The 18,901-nt window shown below is 37.2% G+C and overlaps 1 protein-coding gene across 1 annotated transcript in view; it reads left to right on the top strand.

Moving 5' to 3' along the window:
* Nucleotides 1-18,901, top strand: part of LOC150102797 (anoctamin-6-like) — a 210,737-nt gene that overhangs the window by 176,358 nt on the left and 15,478 nt on the right. Inside the window, exon 7 of the mRNA XM_090399801.1 lies at nt 17,407-17,509. Within this exon, the coding sequence (XP_090255927.1) occupies nt 17,407-17,509 (103 nt within the window). The remainder of the gene's footprint in view (nt 1-17,406; nt 17,510-18,901) is intronic.

Genomic DNA, 18,901 nt, shown 5'->3' with positions numbered 1-18,901 from the left:
CTATGTCATTTCCTGTCAACCAGGTCTTGCTAATGGCTATACTTTTTGGCCAAGTCAAGCAGGCCAATTCCACAAAGTGTCAAACTATATTTCTGATGATAAGGCTTATACTTTGGCTATTCATAACTGTATTTTTTAAGGAAATTACCAAGTTGACTAATAAATTTAATCAATACTTCCACTGTTTTGGCAAAGTCAAATTGCCATCATCAGGGAACACAATATAATATGATATATGCATGCAGGTACTACAGTAAGTAATCGGGCTGAAGTAAGTTGACTGAAAGCAAGGCTAAAGTCCTAAATAGTGCTCAGAGTGGGCTAAAATTGGCATCATTGGTTATTTATCTGAAGTACGGAGCTTCTAAAATTTTGATCAGATTCATGTAACCAAATTTGTTTAACTTTGGGTAGATTCTTAAGGCAGAAGCAAATTCAAGGAAAATTCTTTCATATTTGTATTTGCTGGGATGAAGTTAATTGGCCTTCTTCCTGCATATCCTATGGCAGGTGTTCAAAGCATGGTTGTAGGTGGAAACACATACAGTCCTTATTTTCAGTAATTCTGATGATGGTTGCCCTACTTTTTTAGCCATAGTAGGATAGTTTACAACTTCAATTAATTTAGCTCCATTATAAAGTTTAATAATCCTATGCTATTTTATTTATTTATAATTATTATACTATAATAATGGCAAATACCCATTGGATTTCTGCTCAGGACATGGATTGGTTATTACTAACACAATGTTTCCAACATAAAACTATTAAATTATTTAAGGAATTTGCAATGTATACTGGAATCTTAATTAAAAGAAACTTTAACGAATACTTCCTATATTTCGGCAATGTCACATTGCCATCTTCATGGGAACATACAAATACGACACGTGCACGCAGGAACTACAAAAAAGAATGAGGCAGAAGATAGGAAACTACTCTTGTTCCTAAAGTCCTAATGTTGCCCCCCCCCCCCCTAGCAGGCTAATGTTCTCAGTAAGTCTCCCAAATTTGGGGCAGTCTCATGCACCCAAACTTGTTGAGGTTTGGAACGTTTTTTAAAGCTGAGGCTGATTCTATGAATAGTCTTTCGTACTTGAACTTGCTGCGGTGTATTATTTTGGCTTTCTTCCAACAGATATCCAGAGCATGGTCTGCAAGCCCATGCTCTGGATACCTCTGGATAAAAAAAGCAAGAAAAATAACATTTTAGAATGTTGAAATGAAAGTTTTACTTCAAAAATAAACATAGTGTTTTAATTTATTTCCCTATACGTCATTTTGACTTGTTGTAGTATTTTTGGTGTGTATTGAGAGGGGCTGCAAACTCAGGGACCACCCCAGCAGCAAAAGCTCTAGCTACGCCACTGCCACATAATAATAATTCAAGTGAATCAGCATGTCATTACAAACTTGAAAACAATATATAAGTGCATGTTCGAACAGTATTTTGTGGTGATGAATGAGAAGACAAGCCAACATTAAATGAATTGTGATAGAGTTGAATGTCAGCAGCATGGAAAAATTTCGGGTTCCAGATTATGCCCAATTTTCAAGTGTTCTAACCCGATGGAGGAAACCTGTGTGTTCAGGTGGCACTAGAAGATGTAGAAGTTTGTGTTGTCTCATTCTGAAGAAATCTTCAACATGGATGAAACATTTTCAGAGACTACAAAAGAAAGCATGATACAAAATCTGAATGAAATTATTGACAAGGCACAGAAAGTGAATCATGATTCTCTTCGTATGGCCTTCACCACAACAGAACATGCAATGCTTGTTTAGGAATTGAAATTTTCCTTCCAGAAATAAGCAATTGTGATTCAGTAGATGGGAATCGTATTTTATTTTAGAACTGGTTGCCTTTTTCAAGAAAAAGTGTAAGGTAATTAAAGCATTTTGTACGTATAGTATAATAGTGGTCCTAATAAAGAATATCATTATAATAGAATCATGAAGCAGGATTTGATTGTGTGTTTTTTTTTTTGGGGGGGGGGGGCTTGTTCCATTTGCTCACTGATTATGGAATTCCTTTACCATGATGGCCCAATTAATCATTGTAAGCAGACACCCACTGACGACTTACACTAACATATCCAACATTTGTACTAATGGATGCATCCCCTCCCCCCCCTTACACCTACTAGCAGTATATTCCACCATCTGCTGAGTGAGAAAACTCTTCATTTTGCTAACCATACTGTTGCTCCCCTTCTAGAGATACTATGTGTACTGAAAATGTCATCTGCATATATTCTTGTGAAATTCTTTATTTCTCTCATATTCCCCCCAATGAAAAGATAATCATTATTGCACCTCCAAGGAGTTCGAGGACTCATTATGGGAGGACACTCTACTCTTCTCCAGCAACACACAATGTGATCTACTGCCCACCACCACGAACAATAATATTTATTTTAAATTGTGTATGCTCTCATGGCTGATTTGTCTGTGATGCAGGATGAAAAACCCAAGTTTCCAGGAGAAGAAACCCTGCTAACTCCATATGAGATTGGCTAATTCACCTTCAATTAAAATAGCCCATATAAGAATTCCTCTCATCATGATTACATTACATTAGTTTTCACCGAGGATGCAGAAAAATTCCCTTTAATCCAAACACTATCTGCTTTTAATAGGAGTAGAAGAAGGTTATCCTGAGATTTGAATACCTTAACTATTCTCTGTGTTTTCCATTAGTAATCAAGCAAATCATTGCCTGTATTTGATACATTGTTGATGGCTGTTCTAATGTATTTGAAGTACTGAATCCAAATTATGCAATCCAAAAAATTGCATTACATAAGAATCTTTTTATTATTATTTTAATAGTTGGTATTCTTTACATAGAATTTTGGAATATTTTATCATGAATTAGCCAGCTCTAGTAGTACAAATTTAAGTTACTATCATGCTCTTTTATAATTCTTATGAGTTCCATGAAAATTCATGAAGTCAGTTTATCGAATGGTAAATTGTTGAACCACAGTATAATGAATGGCAGTTTATCAGAAAGCATTTCACTGAACAATTCATCGTATGACAATTTGTTGAAAAACAGTTCACGGATAGTTTTATGGTGAATTCATTCAAAGAGTAATATTTCTTGTGAAATATTGTTTAAATGCTTGCAGACAATCAAAGTACGTGGTCATCTAAATTCGTAATACAGTAAAACCCCAGAGTTATGCAGTAGGTGAGACCAACAAAAAGCGCGCAAGTCGAATTCATGTAACTCGGGGTATAATTTTTCATGTAATTTATATATACAAACATACAAAATATTAGTTAGTTGGGACCAAAGGTTTACAAAAACAGCAATAGTCTTTTAAGAAATATAATCATAATTGTAGTTTTTCGGACAGACATAAAAAAAGGAAGTTATTTCGATGTAGATGGTTTCATAAAATCAAATAGATTCCTCTGATGGAATGTCTTTTTCTTGTCACGCAAAATTTCTTCACAGCAAGCCAATGATTTTTTTATTGCTTGCCTTGTGGCTACAATTCGTTCCTCGTTAGAATCTATGTCCTCCAAAATCTAAACCTTTCTTAATTAAGCTGAGATCTTCTGTTAATTTTGCAATTGTCATGTGCTTTTCTGGTAGAACTGGATCTGAGGTTTCGGTCTCTTCAGAGCACTTTGCTCATGCATCTCTGTGAGCTTGTCAATTGTGAGCTCCTTGTTATGTGATTCTAACAGCTTGTTGACATCTTCACTGACAACTTCTTCTATTGCCTCAGCAACTTGATCAGTTTCTGGCAAAATTTCTGTTTCACATTTAAAAAAGGATGGACAAAGTTTTTTCCTGACACCATTCAAGGTTTTTTGGGAAATTTCACCCCAAGAATCTTCGATAATCCTTACAGCATCTAAAACATTAAACTGTTTCCAAAACTCTTTAACAGACAGTTGGTCATTCTGCCTCATAGCTTCATTCAAACTTGCAAACGAACGCCATGTGTAGTACGCTTTGAATGTTTTAATAACTCCTTGGTCCATTGGTTGAAGTAAGCTGGTTGTATTTGGAGGCAAGAAAACAACTTTTACACGTGGATCAAAATCAATTAAAGTTGCAGGAGGGTGACCAGATGCATTATCAATAATGAGAATAACTTTAAATGGAATTTTTTTAAACTGGCAATAACGTTCAACTTCAGGTATGAAGTGGTGACCAAACCAGTTACGTACATATAAGAAACTACATAACTCCGGGTATTACTGTACTTCTTTTGTTGTATTTTAGAACAATATTCTGTAAGCATACATACTACTTCATCGTGTAGATGATTTAAGACAAAAAGTTTCATTCCACTTAATTTTTTCACAAGAGGCAAATCAGATCAAATCAAAATTGATTTATTATTATTAATTTGATTTTGGAACTAATTTCCCAAATTTTTCCAATAAAAGTGAACCAGTTGGAACCTAAACTGAATTGCACAGACAACTTCAAGTACATTTTCTAAATTCTAAAATTTATTGAATTCCATTAAGTCAAAGAGTTATTGTGATATATGTTCTAAGTGGCAGCATAACTAAGTGGCAATATTTGAACATGTTGCCACTTAATTATGCTGAAAATTAGAAATTCAACAAATTTTTGTAATGGTTTCAAATACCAAATCTGAGTAAAATTCATCTCATAATAATTGCTATACAGGAGTCACTTATAATTATGTGTCTTTAATTAAGAACTTAGATTCCATGAGATGAAGCATCCATGCCTATATATTCTTGCTCGTGAACCATTTAGATTGATTATTATACAGTAGACAGCACTTATTGTGATCACTTTGGGACAGGTGCTTTTCGATAACAATAACCAGCTGATAACATTAAGCAAAGGATATAAAAAATTGCATAATTTATTTCAATTTATTGTTATGAACGTTTTAATAAACAACAACATAAAATTTATTTTAAAAACTTATCTAGTGTTGTCGGTTCTGTGTTTGAATATAGTAGTTCATGAATAAATTGCTCACACTTATGCCTTTCGAAGTCTTTCGCTCTATGTTGCACACCATGACGAAGTATTCGTAGAGCGTCCTGCATCTGGACATTGGCTGAAGAAGCTTCTAAAATTTGTTCTTCTATACTTGTATTAGGTTCACTTTCTTCTATTAGTTAAAAGTTCTCATCGGAAGCAGCTTGACATATTTCCAACACTGTCATTATAGCCACCTCTTCAACGTTGTTTTCAAATTCTTCTGAAGAAGGAATTTCAAAGTTTATTAAAAAAATCCACCTTTTTGGAAGCAGTTTTCAATAGTCTTCTCTGAGACTTGCTGCAATGACATTACTACCAAATGCAATGCATCAAGAAGCGACATCTTTTAGGCAATTGCACTTGCATCAGATTGGTCTTTTATATAATCAAGTTCAACTATAATTCTCACATGAACTTCCCTTTAATAATAAGCTTTAAAAGCTCGTATGATGCCTTGGTCACATGGTTGAATTAACGATGTAGCGTTCAAAAACAAGAAAACTACTTTGATGTTCTTTAACGATAAATTGTGTGTGAAGTGCAGTTGTCTACTAACAAGTCAGTTTTTTGCTTTAAGATTCCACTTAACTAACCAATTATTGAAGATGTCATTAGTCGACCAAGCATTTGAGCTAGAACAGTAGTCAACAGGCAAACTTTTGAGACCTTTCGAACACAGAGGATTTTTACTTCCAATCACTAGGAGCTCTCGTTTCTTACCTTTCATATTAGCACAACAAAGAACTGTCACTCGCTCTTTTGAAGATTTAAATCTTTTAGTACTTTCATTTTTAAACAAATAAGTATGCTCAGGCATTGCGCAAAAATAGAGTCCTGTTTCGTCTGCATTGTAAATATCCTCGGGAGAATATTCAGCAATAATTTTTGGCGAGTCAGTCTTCATCCAAGCATCAGCTGATAAAAAATCAGCACCTTTTCTTCACCATGAATATGCTTGTACACAATATTCTCTCACTTTTTCTACCTGTTAAACCATCCATCAGTTGCTGTAAAATTTTCTTTACCCAAAGTTCTTCTTCTTTTTGACGCATCAAAGGCCCATTAATCGAAGCATTCTTTTCACGAACATTACTAAACCAAATTTTTAGTGCTGTTTCAACTTGAGTATCCTTACCAGATCAGGCTCTTCTCTTATCCAATGCATGTTTTCATTAGTAAGAGCTGAAGTTTCAATGTCTGATCTGTTTTTTAAGATCTTACACAAGAGTGGTTGTGAAATTTTTAAATGTACAGCCACACTACGCCTACTCATTCTGGGCAACTTATCATAGCACTCTAAAATTCTTTGCTTTTCTTGAAAAGTTAAATCTTTGCGTTTTTTTACTTGCTTCTGCCATAAGGGCTGTTTTAAGCACTTAAAGTCAAATTCACTTACTGAAAGAGAGCATGAAAATAAACTCGAAAAATCAAAATTACACTATATTTATACTCCCCCCCCCTGCATTTGCCTGGAAGATATAAGATTAACCCAGCGTTAGTAAGGTGGGATGTCACAGACCCCAAAGATATAGAAAGAAATAACTGTGACACCAAACCTTCCTTTAACCTTGGGTTAAAGGAAGATTAACAAAAAGTCAGATTTCGATAAATGTTCTTTATCAAATTTTCTCCTGATTAGCCTTTATTTCTTAGAATTCTGAGGCACAAAAGGCTAAACATTCGAGGATTTTCATTAATTTTAAATGGTGTGTTTTGGGACCTACCGAGTTTGATAACAATAGCCGATTGATAATATTATCCGCAATCACAATAAGCAGATTCTACTGTATTTTACATATACAAATTGCAGAATGTTCAATATTTGGATGTGAAAGATATAAAAAGATGAAATGGCAAACATGCCCTGATGATAATCACTCCTAAACTGAAGAACACAATGTTTTGTAACTTGGAAGGTATTCCAAAAAAAAGTAGTGCTGTTTATCGTAATAAATTCTTTTCCATATTAGCTTCCTATAGTTAAATACAGCCATGGTTAAATTTTATACTTTGGTGCATATTTTAGCTTTTATAGTTTATAATATTTTGTTTTCATTTATGAATAACTGATTGTTCCCTCATCCTTTCTTTCTGTTTTCATCATTGCTATATAACTTGTTTGTTTTTGAACTCAAGTAATGAAATGAATCGACAGACTAAATCCACATTGTTTCCAATGAAATTATTCTGCAAATCATGTAACAGTTTTTCATGGCACAGTAAGTTTGAAGCCATCTGGTGTGAGATGGAATCTTACAAAATCGAATATATAATGGGGATGTTGTTACAGACCTGGTGGATCAGTTCCTATTGATGAAAAAATGCATTGGCAGATAAAATCTCATGAGAAGAATGAAAGTGAATTTATCGAGCTATTGCGAGACAACTTCCTCAAGCAGTATGTGACAGAAGGAACTTGAGAACTAAGACTGAAAGTGTTAGATTTGATGATAGTGTCAGAGGATGTTACAGTTAAGGACATAACTATTATAAGTGGCTAAACATATTATTATTCCGGACAACTCCAAGGAGTCTACAGACTCATCAAAGGAGGCCCTAACATCATGTCAAGAACAACTATTCAACATTCACACAGTATCTATCATACCTCGCCTTGAACTCATTCATGGTCGTAGCACCCACAACAGCCTCTGACAGCTTATTCCACTCATTCACCACTCTCTAAGTAAAAAACCTAGCTCTAACACCCCTGCTAACCATATTCTTGCCCAGCTTCCATGTATGGCCCCTAGTCCTCCCACCACCAGTCCTGTTCTCAAAAATATCTTCTGGATTAATCTTATAGAAACCCCTCAATCATATCACCCCTTTTCCGCCTATCGACCAATTTTTGCAACCCACAAATCTTCAACCTGTTCTCATAAGGTTCATTCCACAGACCTGCTATCATCTTGGTCACTCGTCTCTGGATCCTCTCCATCAAGAAGAAACCCTGGCGCCCATATATGGGCACCAGGATATATTCTTGCAAAGTGCTCACTCAGTAACTCAGCTATATCAACTGATTCAGTTACCTCCCTACCATCGGCATTCTTTAAAATCATTCTGCCATATACATTTTTTCTTTTACTTGCAACATATCAAAAAAACTGTTTAGGATTCTCTTTAGCCTGCATGGCCAATGTTCTTTCGTAATCCTTTTTTGCTTTTCTTACCACACTCGTTACCCTTCTGGCCTGCTGGTCATCCCTCCATAGTTGTTTCTTTTTTTGCAGCTCAAGCTTAATGGTGTTATTCATTCATTTAACCCCTACTTGATTTATTATTTGGACTCTAGGTATACAGTCAGCCATTGCTTCATGCAAACACTTCTTAACTGCCTCCAATGCACTATCAACTTCTAGCCCTTGCAGTTGTACATGCCATGGCACTGAACTAATCAAACTCCTAAGCTTGTCATACTTACCAGCCCGAGAATTCCACATGTACCCTGTCTTAATTGTAAATTCCACACCTTTAGCCGCCTCCCAAGTCAAGACCCTATGATCACTCTCACCAATTGGTGGCAATGTGGTCATATTTGTTACAGCCAAATCCTCAGATGCAATTACTAGGTCAAGCACTCTGACCAACTAGTATTTTCCATTACATACTGTCGCAGATAGTTATCCCTTAATAACTGCATAAAATTCAATTCCTTCCTCCCGTGTGTCCTCTCCTCACTCCAATCAATCATACCATAGTTGAAATCTCCCATAATAATTACCCTCCTTCCACTCATTTCTTCTATTTGCTTGTGCATACTATCTCCACCATCTTTTCCATCACCTGGTCTATAGCAGCACCCAATTGTATATTTTGTTCTGCTAGCCACAATCTTACAACAAACGGCCTCAAATGTGCTCTTTTCTCTATCCTGCAATTCAACTTCTATTCTCCTTGGCTGCAGCTCATCAGCTATTATCAACAATACTCCTCCCCCCCCCCCCATTTTATTCTCCCTGTCATTCCTGAACACACTATACCAATCACATTCAATCCCACTAGCTATATCATCTACAGTCAGCCATGTTTCACTAATGCCAATAACCTGTGGTCTGGAAGTGCCAATCATGGCCAAAAATTCTTCCTTCTTGTTCCTAATACTCCTAGCATTAGTGTACATGAATTTCAGACCCCCATTAGCCGCATCCCTACCTTGATACCTTATACTAACTATCCCATTCTGATTTGTTTCCTTATTCGCTCGGGCATATTATACTCATTCCTACACTCAACTGCTTCCCTAAGGTCTGCATATCTACTCCCCCCCCCCTTAATAAATCTAGTTTCCCTGATTCTGCACATCCACTTCATTGAACAACACTTTTTCAAGTCTCCTTACACCAAATCCATTCAAATGCAAGCCATCCATCTTATATAGATCCTTTCGCCCATCGAACTCACTCCACACTTCCACAAATTCCACACTACTCATCATACATAACCCATACATAAAGTCATTTGCAATTACGGCCCTCCTTTTAAACACTTCACTGTCATACCGCGGCAAAAGACTAATCATCCTAACTCTCTCACTCTTTTCTTTTGCTATCTGAAACAATTCATTCAGGTCCTCTATCATTTCCATTTTATCTCCTTTCAAATCATTCGTACCTGCCACAACAATCATTTCTTTCACCCTTTCCTTTTGCTCTCTAATAGACTCACTTACGTCCTTGATGGTCGCACCAGGTTGGTACGATTTTGTCAAATCCTCTACTAACACACCTTTTACTAACGAATCTCCATACAGCACTCTCTCTCCTTTATTTTGTTTAAGTTCACACTCATACTCTTATTTTTCCTATCATACTTTTTATTATTGGCTGGTACACTCAGTAGACATTTGTTCATACACTCTAGCTGCCGCTTTGCTCTTTGTATCGCTCTGCTCAACAATGCTCAGAGAAAGGTTACACGCTGAACTACAAGGCAGGAAATTATGATAAACTGAGCAGTATGCTGGATTCTACATCCATGGCATCAGTTATTGAATTGGAAAAATATCGACAGCCCATGGGAAGCATTTAACAAATACCGCTTCACTGGATGAAGAAACTCAGGTGTATGAGGAGGAATTATTAGAGCTGTTGCACAAACTGAATGAGAATTTGGAATAGGGACTTATGGGATATCAGCACAAATGCCAAAAAAGTGTTCACATCTGTACTGGCTATTGACCAGGCTAAATAATTTGAGCCTCAGAACAGGGAAGATTTTGCAGAGTGGAAACAATGTATGATAATCCCACTGCACATGAGTGATGCAAAGATGAATGTATCCAGCTATTGACCAGTCAGTATCTCAAGAGTGATAGTGAAATGATTTTGGAAAAGTTGGTTAGCGCTCACATTTAGGAATGGGTTTACAGAGAATCTCCACTTTGCAACGAAAAGAGGATGTTTACTAAGGGAAATTGATGTTTTAGCAACTTGCTCACATTCTATAATAATGTTACCATTCAGCTAGACAAGGAGAATGGATGCACAGTGATACTTTTGTATTTCTCTAAGGCTTTTTGACAGAATACAGCATCGAAGAGTGTTGCATAAATTGGAGAATAAGGAATTGAATTGACATGGATAACAGGATGACAGACTGATAGATATCAAAAAGTGGTATATGAGGGATGTGAAATCTGCAAGCTTTGTGGTAGCCAGTACACCACAAGGAGCATAGGTCCAATGTTATTCAATCTGTACATTAATTAATTTGAATGGATTTGACAGGCAACATACAGCTATTTGCTCATGATACAAAGATAGATAGCTACAGTAATCAGGAATGCAGGTGATATGCACTTGCAGAATGATTTGAATAGGCTTGAATTGTGGGCGTGTGAAAATGTATGTCAAGTCCAGTCTGGGTAGTGACCTCTCACCATAATGTAATAACAGCATACATTTCCTAGGAAATGTGTTTTTACATTATGGGAAATACCTAAGAATAGCGATCAGAACTTTACCACCTTTGCTGCGAGTTGTCCAGTATTGTACTACGTACTAGGGTCACTTGCATTAGCTCACGCTAGTGATCGCCGATACTTTATAGTTTACTATATTCGGCATGAAACTCTCTGATTCCAATCTTTGAGTTTCTTATTCGGTTTTAAAACAATGTGGGATTTAACATCCCCTTAATTTAAATAATGTTTATATCGCCGAAATGAAGCTTATTAGTTCTTTATATTTAGGTAATTATTAATTAATAATAAAAATCAGCTAAATTAACAATTAATTATTAATTGATACATTACAAAATAACCAAGGTGTTCCATGAAAATTTCAGGATTTGTGAAGTGTTCCGTCGTAGGAAAAGTTTGGGAAACGCTGGATTCTCCTTCTGTTAACATGTGCAGAAGTGTCGAAATGTCTTGTATCTTTAAGTTATGTGGTGCATAACTTCAAATCAGCATAAAACGAGACCCGAGAGTACTTGGTTTAATCCATTATCCAAGTGTAAGCACAAAGTTTGCACCTGAAGTATCTTTCAGGACTGGGGCAACTCATGCCAAAGGTGGTATGAGTTCACATCACTTGCCTTAGTATCCCATAATGCAAAGCATCTCTTTTGGACATGTATTATTATTATTATTATTACCACGGGCTACTCTAGGAGTCCTTAGACTCATCGAGGAAGGCCCTAAACATCATGTTCACACAGCTGTTCAACATTCTCACAGTATCTATCATACCTTGCCTTGAACTCGCTCACTATCATAGCACCCACAACAGACTCTGGCAGCTTATTCCACTCATTTACCACTCTAAAAGTAAAGAATCCAGCTCTAACACCCCTGCTAACCACGCTCTTGCCCAGCTTCCATGGGTGTCCCCTAGTTCTCCCACTACCAGTCCTGATCTCAAAAATATCATCTGAATTAATCCTATAGAATCCTTTTAGCAATTTGAATGTCTCAATCATATCTCCCCTTTTTTGCCTATCAACTAGTTTCTGCAACCCACAAATCTTCAACCTGTTGTCATATGGTGCATTCCATAGACCTGCTATCATCTTAGTTACTCGCCTCTGGATCCTCTCAACCTCCTCCCCATCAAGAAGGAACCGAGGTGACCAAATCTGGGCACAGTAGTCGAGATGAGGTCTTATCAGGGCTCGGTACAGAGGTACAATAACTTGTTTTTCTCTGCTCGTCAAGGTATTTTTCAACAACCAAGTGAGTTGATGAGCTGATTTAGCTACTTTCGCAATGTGCCCCCTAAACTTCATCTCCCTATCCACCAGCACTCCCAAGTCCCTGGCCTCATCAATCTCTTGGAGTACAGTTCCACCAATGTGGTATACTGCTGCTAATCTTTTCACTCCAAAATGCATAACCTTACATTTTGTCACATTAAATTGACATCCATTCTCCTTAGTCCAGAACTCCAATCTATCTAAGTCATCTTGCAAGACTTTGACATCTTCTGCATTCACTATCGCCCTACCCAACTTTGCATCATCAGCGAACAAATGAACTGTCCCACTTAGACCATTCCCTATATCGTTAATGAACAGATTAAACAGCAGTGGTCCAAGAACAGAACCCTGTGGCACACCACTAGTCACAGGCCGTTTTTTGGACTCTACTCCTGAATAAACTACTCTTTGATATCTCTCCATCAACCACCCAGCTATCCATCTCACCAACCCTATATCCATTCCCATATGTTGTAGTTTACGGATTAGAATTCCATGTGGTATCCTGTCAAACGCCTTTGCCAGGTCCAGCAGTATCACTGTACACCCATTTCCCTTATCCAGTTCAGCCGTCACCTTGTTATAAAACTTGAGCAAGTTACTGAGGCATGATCTACCCTTCACAAAGCCATGCTGTCCTCTGTACAGTATCTCATTTTCATCAATCCATTCCTGTATTTTTCCCTTGACTACTTTCTCCAAGACCTTGACAACGACTCGTGATATGCTGATCGGTCGGTAATTTGCAACCATAGTCTTGGATCCTACATTATGCAGTGGAACTATTTCTTTCACCCTCTGTTTTTGCACTCTAATGCTCTCACTTACATCCTTAAATTTCGCACCCGGCAAGTACGATTTAGTTACACTCCCATCTATTACTCCTCTTAATAACGAGTCACCATACAATACTCTCTCCTTCATTTCGGAAACTCGCCCACGCTGTTTATTTCCGTTAGCCGAATCACTCTGGAAAGAGTTTTGCAGGTGCTCTAATTGCCGCTGCGCATCTTGTATCATTGCGCGCAGCCTAGCGATCTCACTTCCTACAAATAATTCCTCATTTTTTTTATCATTCAAACCATTTTCTCTTTCTGTATAATTGCTCTCACTCTTTCTTAGATCACCGCTCACATTGCCATCTTGTACACCGCAATTCCCTATCGAGCCACTATTTTCACTCGCATTCTGGCTTTCTTCAACCATAACTGTCTCACAACCTGACACATACTTCGACTCCTCACTTTGCATACACTTTCTACACATTCTCCCACCACTATCACTTTCAACCCATACTCCAGACTCATTCGGGAATGCATACATTCCACACACATCACACCGGACAAACTCTCTCACACTACAGTTTTTGAACAATGGCGTCGTATTTTTGGACGCCATTATCTTACGTCGCATTGGCGCCATATTCAAATATATGAAACGTATCGTTAAAGACTAAATTAATTTACGGAATTTACACCAAAATCACACAGACACAACAAGCTACCAAATTTAGACAATATTACGTTATGATTTTTAACATTTATTCTAATTTCCATTCAAAATTGTACTTAGCTTTCGGGAGCTCCCTGAAAATACGACCGTTCCCCTGGCACTCTAGCGGCGAAATACTATGCATTATGGAAAGGGTCAATACCCAGACCAGTTTCGACCTATATTGAGGTCTCTTCAGTGGGAGCCAAACCCAGAGGTGATACCAAGGTTGAAGCAATGCAGAAGTCATATTTCCTTATAGCAGTTGATCAAGTTGATATAACCAAGTGAAAAACTTTCAAGAACTATCAATCTCTAATCAAGAGTATTTTAATAATAAGGTGTGACACCTTTTGGCAACTGGTATAAGGAAATATGACTTCTGCATTGCTTCAACCTTGGTATCACCTCTGGGTCTGGCTCCCACTGAAGAGACTTCAATAAAGGTTGAAACTGGTCTGGACAGTGACCCTTCCCATAATGTATAGCATTATAAATGTCTGCACGAGATGTACTTTGCATTATGGGATACTAAGGCAAGTGATGTGAACTCATACCACCTTTGCCACGAGCTGCCCCAGTCTTCAGGCGCAAACTTTGTTTGCTTACACTTGGATAATGGATTAAACCAAGTATATAATTTCTTGGTATCTTTAATTTATGAATCAGTGAGTGATCATTTTGCAAAGGTGTAGATATTGCAGTGCCAGATGTAACATTTGATTGTTAGAATGGTGTTGTATGAAATGAAAGTGCTTATGATATTGCAAAGTTTGGCAGAGTTATAGTGAATACACATGATGTCAAATTTTTGCAGGATGATTTGGATAGATCAGCAGACTTGGCTAAGAGAATGGATGTCAGTTCAATGTGGCAATGTGTAAGGGTATGCATTTTGGGGTGAAAAGATTAGCAGCAGTATACCACATTGGTGGAACTGTACTCCAGGAAATTGACAAAGCCAGAGATTTGGGAGTGTTGGTGGATAGGGAGTTGAAGTGTAGGGGCCATATAGCAAAAGTGGCTAAATCAGCTCATCAGATCACTTGCTTAATGAAGAATACTTTGATGAGCAGAGACAAGCAGGTTATTGTTCCACTTTATCGAGCCTTGATAAGACCCATCTTGACTACTGTGCCCTGATTTGGACACCAGGGTTTCTTCTTGATGGGGAGGATCCAGAGGCGAGTGACCAAGATGGTAGCTTGTCTATGGAATGAACATTACGAGAACAAGTCGAAGAACTCCGGATTACAGAAATTGGTTGATAGGTGTAAAAGGGGTGATATGATTGAGACATTCAAATTACTGAGGATTTTTTTTACAAGATTAATTAAGAGGAAATTTTTCAGAACAGGTCTGGTGGTGGTGGGAGAACTAGGGGCCATTCATGGAAACTGAGCAAGGGTGTTTATTATTATTATTACATGACACCTCCAGGGAGTCCCAAGACTCATCGAGAGAGGGCATCTATTCCACAACTTTTCCGTCTTCACCACTGAAATCCACCAACGCCATCTATCGCCCACCACTAATGTTTTCACAGACAATAACAAACATCCATGTTCACGGCTGGATTCAAACCTGCAGCCTTTTGGCTGGAGAGCGGATACACTAACCATTTGGCCAACTAGGCTGGCAACTTTGAACTAGGTTTAAACTAGGTTTTTTTACTTGGAGAGTGGTGAATGAGTGAAATAAGCTGCCGGAGTCTGTTGTGCATGCCAAGACTGTGAATTAGTTCAAAGTAAAGTATGATAGATACTGTGTGAATACAGAATAGTTTTTGACATGATGTTCAAGGCCTCCCTCAATATGTCTAAGGACTCCTTGGAGTTGCCCGTAATAATAATAAGTATAGGTGGATGAACTATAAGGTCCATGCAGTTAGCCTAGTGGCTTGCGCTTCGCAACCATATGCCTGGGGAAGAAGTGTCCCAGGTTTGATTCCCATCGGAGACATGAGGAACTTGAAGATCTTCCTCAGGCATAGCCAGGCTAGCCGGTCTTGGGCACGGGCAGTAGGGTTTTTCCTGCCAGTTTATCTGGCGTTTTTCATCCCGCAAGCAGACAAACTGGCCCCATGAACATACGTCTCTACAGCCAAAAATATATCCCGCCAGTGGCAGACTAGGTGACAGGTTGGTTGGTAGTAGTACTAACAAGAAGTCGCATGTAAGTAACACGCTGACCCTGCATAGGAAGCGGGAATAACGCATAGTGAAAGAAGATAGGTGGATGAACTATGGAATAAAAATGACTCAGTTCCTGGTCTGCTGCTGCTTAATTTGTACATGAACGATATAGGAAATTATTTACTTATGATGCAAAGATAGAAGAGTAATAGTCAATGAAGATGATGTAAAGATCTTGCAGGGTGATGAACAGATTGGCAGTATGGACAAAGGATAACAGCTACCAGTTTAAGGTCAGATGATATCTCAATTAATCACAATATGGTGGCTGCTCTTCTAAGCATGATACCCAGAACAGTATCTGGTCATCTTTGAATGATTTGGTGCCCACACTATAGGATTAAATAATAATAGGTAATAAGCAGTATCTTACATTGAAGATAATGAGGCCTTGTTTTCCATTGCAAAGCGCATATTGCAAAGGTGGCCAAAACAACATATCAGATTAAGAACACACTCACAAATAGGGATATCATTCCCTACTTGTCGGTGTGTTAAGAACTCACTAATAAGAAGTAGGTTATTATATCCCTTTTTTAAGGCTTTAAAATTGTCACATCTGAGATGAAAAGCCAAGCGGCTATCCCATTTACTTATTGTCACATCTGGTCAATCTGGATTCCTTGAAAATGAGGATGTGGTGGAAGGGATCTAGAGGCACGTGACCAGAAGTTGTGGCAGGTCTATGAAATGCTCCTTATGAGAATAGACCGAGCAGATATGATAGAAACACATAAGTTAATAAAAAGATCTACACTGAGGACTTTCATTACATGGCAGGAAGGAAGAGAACAAGAGTCATCCATAGAAATTGTTTAAGACAAAACATTTTGGTTGCGAGTTGCTTCATCAGATGTTCTTGAAAGAGGAATAATAAACAGTACTGTAGAGATTATTTCATTAAATGCTTTTGGTAGCATAGTTTTTTTTTTCCCCATTCACTTGAATATCATCACTGCTGAGTTTTTTCTTTTCATTCATGAAAAGAAGCCCTTCAAAAAAAAAAAAAAGCATTTACTAAGATTTGTTTATTAGCCATAAATTTGAAACTTATACCAACTAATTTTACTCACACACACAAAAAAAAAAAAAAAAAAAATGGGAATTTCTTCAGAGTTCAAAAATAGATATTAATGAAGTTTTCCAAATGTTAAAAAAAAAAGAAAATAAATTCATCCTAAACAAGAATGTATACCCTGCGACTTTGCATTCTTGTTTAGGATAAATTTATTTTCTTTTATTTCCATTTGGAAAACTCCATTGTTATCTATATTTATATGAGTTTTGGTTTTAATTATAATTCCTGAAGGGGTATATAATTAGCACAATGAGAGGGTGAGAATCCACCCTTCTGTGTGAGTGAAATTAGTTGGTAAAAGTTTCGAATTAGTGATTAATACAAAAAAGTGTTGAATACAAAAATCCTTGTTAATGGTGCATTACAATTATTTTTTGGCACCTTATATAGTTAATGATTTTTATTAGAAAAATCATCTTGTAATATTTGCTTTATCTATTTTCAAGGTATGCAGGCTTTCGCTATCCTCCTGGTCCTTCTCAATACAAATACTCTACAATATTCTGGAATGTTCTTGTTGGGAAACTTATTATGGTTATTGCATACCAAGTAAGTTTAATGAAAAAGGTTTAGTGATTTTAAAAACAACTATATAATTTAAATGCTAAAGATGTGCAAAGAATAATGAGATTCCACTTTGTTAAATAGGTTTAATATTTTTATGCTGTACAAACTAATATTTGCATATGCGAGTTTGAGTAATATACTGTAATACCTAGTCAAAAGTAAATAAACTTTACATAACTAATCCATATTTAAGCTGGATCGTTACTGGTCAAGACAACAACCAGTGCATGAAGGCAGAAGATGCTAAGAATCCCTGAAGGTATGGACAGAGCTGCCACTTGATACTGACTGACTTTGGCTAGATATTTAAGACTTCTTGAACTGGAGGATGAACTTGATAAAATTAACTGGGACAAGTGAAGTATGGAGAAAAGGTGAAGACCTTATAGAACATACTGGACACCTCTTCTACTACAAGGGCAGAAACATATTAAGGATATAATGCTGGAAAACATGAATAACTACACCTACCTGGGTCAAAAGATTATATATGATGTCAGAATCCAGGGATAAATAGACGTGTGAAACTGGCATGGAGTGCATTTGGTAAAAACACTAATATCTTTAGGAGCACCCTAGCCTAAAGAGAAAGGTGTTAACCAGTGCATCCTATCAATTCTTATCTATGGATCAGAGAGAGAGAGATGCATGATGAGAATTACAAGAAGGGACAATAAGAGGAATGAAAAAAGTGGAAGATACCATTATCTGTGTGCAAACTTTAGAATGGAAATGGGCAGGCCACATTGCTAGAAGATCTGACCAACAATGGACTACAGAAACAAGATGGCTTGACAATAAGCAGCTCAGTATCAGACCCTCATAGAATCATGTGAGAAGCCATCTTAAAAAACATAGTCTGTCATACCAGGGATGACCTCTAGTCCTTGTACTGTATGAAATATTCTCCCTGTGTCACTCCCATAAATAAATACCTCTCAGCAGTTTAAATGTCTTGGTCATGTCACCGCTTCATATCTTCTCAAGCAAATTCTGTACTTTGCATACCCTCAGTCTATTCTCATTGTACAGTCCTCATTTTGATTATCCACCACAGTACCTTCTCCAAGGTTAATATATCCTCTTCAGATCCTGGTGACCATATTTGGTCATAATACATTGGAATCAAAACTCTTATCTTTTCTGGTCAAAGTATTGCAGAAATCCTCTGGGGTGAATTCACCACCCTTGTAATATGTGCCCTAAACTTAATAATTTTTTATTCACAATCAGCCAGTAGATGAGACAATATCTCTTGCCTCATGCAGCTTCCCATATATAGATCCCAAAATTCAAAACCCTATATTTAGCTGCATTAAAACTGACATCCCCCAATCATTTACACATCTTTCCAGCTTATTCAAATCTTATTAA

This window comes from Typopeltis vanoorti, chromosome 10 (genome assembly GCF_054136105.1).
Source record: "Typopeltis vanoorti isolate ZY-2024b chromosome 10, IOZ_Tvanoo_1.0, whole genome shotgun sequence".
Lineage (NCBI taxonomy): Eukaryota > Metazoa > Arthropoda > Arachnida > Uropygi > Thelyphonidae > Typopeltis > Typopeltis vanoorti.
The sequence above is the reverse complement of the archived record's forward strand: the minus strand, read 5'-3'. Positions and strand labels throughout refer to the sequence as shown.